Source organism: Charadrius vociferus, unplaced genomic scaffold (genome assembly GCF_000708025.1).
Source record: "Charadrius vociferus isolate BGI_N301 unplaced genomic scaffold, ASM70802v2 scaffold192, whole genome shotgun sequence".
NCBI classification, from domain to species: Eukaryota; Metazoa; Chordata; class Aves; order Charadriiformes; family Charadriidae; genus Charadrius; species Charadrius vociferus.
This window is the reverse complement of record NW_009647437.1, coordinates 1,381,222-1,384,114: the sequence shown is the minus strand read 5'-3', so window position 1 is coordinate 1,384,114 and position 2,893 is coordinate 1,381,222. Positions and strand designations below refer to the sequence as shown.

Here is a 2,893-nt window from a genome sequence, read left to right as displayed (position 1 = left end):
TTCCCTACATGAAATTACCTAAGGGTCTTTTGTGTTGTTTCATTGTAGATGCTATTAACATTCTAACGGAGATGAAAGAGAAGGATGTTCCTATCTCCGACAGAACAGTTGCATCTTTTCTCCGCATTCTTAATGCCGCTGCCATGCGAGGTGAAGTTGAAACAGTGAATCGATTACATGAGGCCATTGTGAACCTGGGGTTGGCAGAAACCGCTGTCCTTCATTCCCCTCTGATTACAGTTCACCTTGAAAAGTAAGCTATGTTTGGGCTTCAGATGAAAGAGATTATGGTATGATATTTATTTGTGTTATATGACCTGTGTATGCTATACACAGCTGCATATTCATGTTTGAAAGTGCTCATGCGCACATAAGTGCACGCACTTATAATGCCTGAATGATCTAGGAATAGTAATAAACAAATATGGTTTCTAAAGTTAGAGAAGTCTGTTTTCATCAGTTATACATCACGCCGTGGTCTCTGGGAACAACAGCTGTGTTTTATGGACACATCAGAGATGAAGTGGCTGTATATTGGAATATGCTTATGAATTACTTGGTTCTAAAGTCTGTTTGACAAGATAGCTATTCAGAATGTGATAGGTATATTTTCAGCTCTTGTGGTGAAATAGTATGTGTTTTCCCATCAAAACAGCATTATTTTGCTGTGCCATCCAGTACATCTCAGGTGAGTTGAAGGGCGGTTGTTGAACACTGAAATATTTTTAATTCACGTAATTCAAATAATTTGATGTTACTGCCAATTGACTACTATGTTGCTGAATTTAAAATTCAAAGAAAGCACTGTCTGATTTGTCTATTGTGATTCCCCCACCCCCACCCCAGATACTTTTAATACCATTTGATAGAGAAAAGGAAGTTCATACATTCATTCTGGCAGGAAGTATCTGTAATTCCATGTGTCATGTTCCTTTGCATAAATTTTCATTATGACGTGTAGGATATTTGAGTGAATGTACGTATGAACTATAGAACAATTTCCTGCTAAAATTGAGCCAAGAGTCCATTTTCACTTCCTTTACCATATGCACAATCCTTTTATTTTTTTTTTCTTATGTCATTTATGTAGTTATTGGATTTTAATCTCTTGCAGCTAGAGTGATTGATCAATTTCTTGCACTTTGGTTCATCTATATAAAATGTTCTTGGGTTAAATATAGTACCTATAAAATAAGTTAATTTCTCATAGTATTGTGTCATAGTCAGCCTCAAAGATACATATTAATGTTTTTGTTACCATGTAGAGTTTTTTAGTTCTTTTAAGTATTCTGAGTATGCAAGGTCTGTATAACATTTTCTGTATTCAAAATTCTTGTCAAAAAGATGTAACTCTTGGTAGATGCATGTACATTCTCTTCTAAACAGTATTTTAGTGTAGTGGTCAACAGATAAGAATATGGCGTACGTTTTTTCAGTCGCAACACTGCCTTGGTTACATCACAAGACAAAGCAGATGTTTATGAAAGTAATTTAACTGCAATCATATGTAACCAATGTGTCGGAAAAGTATCTGATATGCTTTGCAGTGTGCAGTAAGAGCAGTTGCATTTTACATGATTGCTTTATGCACGTTGACATGCAAGCTGTACATGGTGCTGCTTGGGTTCTTTTCACTTCAGAAGTAGTATATGATGATGTAAATAAAGATGTGAACATGTGTGGGTGCAAACGGGGAGAGTAAAGAGTGTTATTTTAGTTTGATTCCACATTCTTTTGGATTATAACTGTTTGGTAAAACTTTCTAAAAAGTTTTTTTTTTTTTAATTAAGGGACTCTTGAGACTAGATTTTTAAAGGAGAAAGTAGTTCCATGCTGTGGAACTGTATGAGTACAAGTAATTGGTACTCATCTGTATAACTCCTAATACGTTTCATTATATATATATAAATACAATACAAAGTAAACTCATTTCCTGTGGTTTTTTGCCACTTTATGGGTAGAGAGACTGTCTTCCTCTCCAGTCAGACAGAACTAAGAGGAAAGCTTTTCCACATAATTTGCTTGGGAGGAATAACTGAATTTCACTGATTTTTGGGGGTTTTTTTTGGTTTTTTTTTGGGGAGGATAAGAGTTTTTGCAAGTTATGACTGACTGAAATAAGCATTAGTAATTTCTTGCAGCAGTAGGGCTTGCTATTTACCATGCTACAACTCAAGTATCATGCTGAAGTGCTGTCATTTAGCTGCAGGTCGTCAGCATGCCTCTGAAATTAGCTCTGGGATGTTTCTTAACGTTCCACAGCAGCGGTTGTGCTAGTGTTTTGTGTTCTTAATTTATTTCAAACTTTTTAATTGCTTGTAAAGGAATCTGTGATTTGCTTTTGAAGATTTCAACAATTGTAGGTGTAAAATGTTTTCATCTACACCTTTTCTCTGAAGCCAGTCCTGAATATTGTGAAATTCTTAAGTCCTAGTGCGTGTTAAAAGTGACAATTTACAGCAGAGCATGGAAGAGAAAAAAGTGGTTGATGATGAACAGTGTAACTTGACAAAAGCTAGCAAAATCTAATACTCTAGCAGAATGTACGTTTTGCCTTTAATATTTTGAGAACTATTTAACTAAAGTAACTAGGTAGAGAACTCGTATTATCTTAGGGTCTTTTTACCCTGAGTAAATTTAGGGGGAACTACCCCCCTGCTTTTCACAGAATCACAGTATCAATTGTGTGATTTTTATTTATGACTCTGAACAGTTTCTCAAGAGGGTGAAATCACATTAAAAATTGAGACAGTCCACATATGGAATCTTGGTCTGTCATCCAAGGGAATAAACCTGCCTTGGACAGTATAACAAAAATCTTCCTTTCTAAAAGCTGCAAGGATGTGAAGAGCTTGTACTTTTTCTTAAAACATGTCTTAGTTTCAAACTGGTT

The 2,893-nt window shown here is 35.4% G+C and overlaps 1 protein-coding gene across 1 annotated transcript in view; it reads left to right on the top strand.

Annotated features, from left to right (window-relative positions):
• The window catches only part of LRPPRC (leucine-rich pentatricopeptide repeat containing), an 82,033-nt gene that overhangs the window by 30,987 nt on the left and 48,153 nt on the right, over positions 1-2,893 (top strand). The window contains exon 22 of the mRNA XM_009880657.1: positions 49-253. Coding sequence (XP_009878959.1) covers positions 49-253 — 205 coding nt within the window. The remainder of the gene's footprint in view (positions 1-48; positions 254-2,893) is intronic.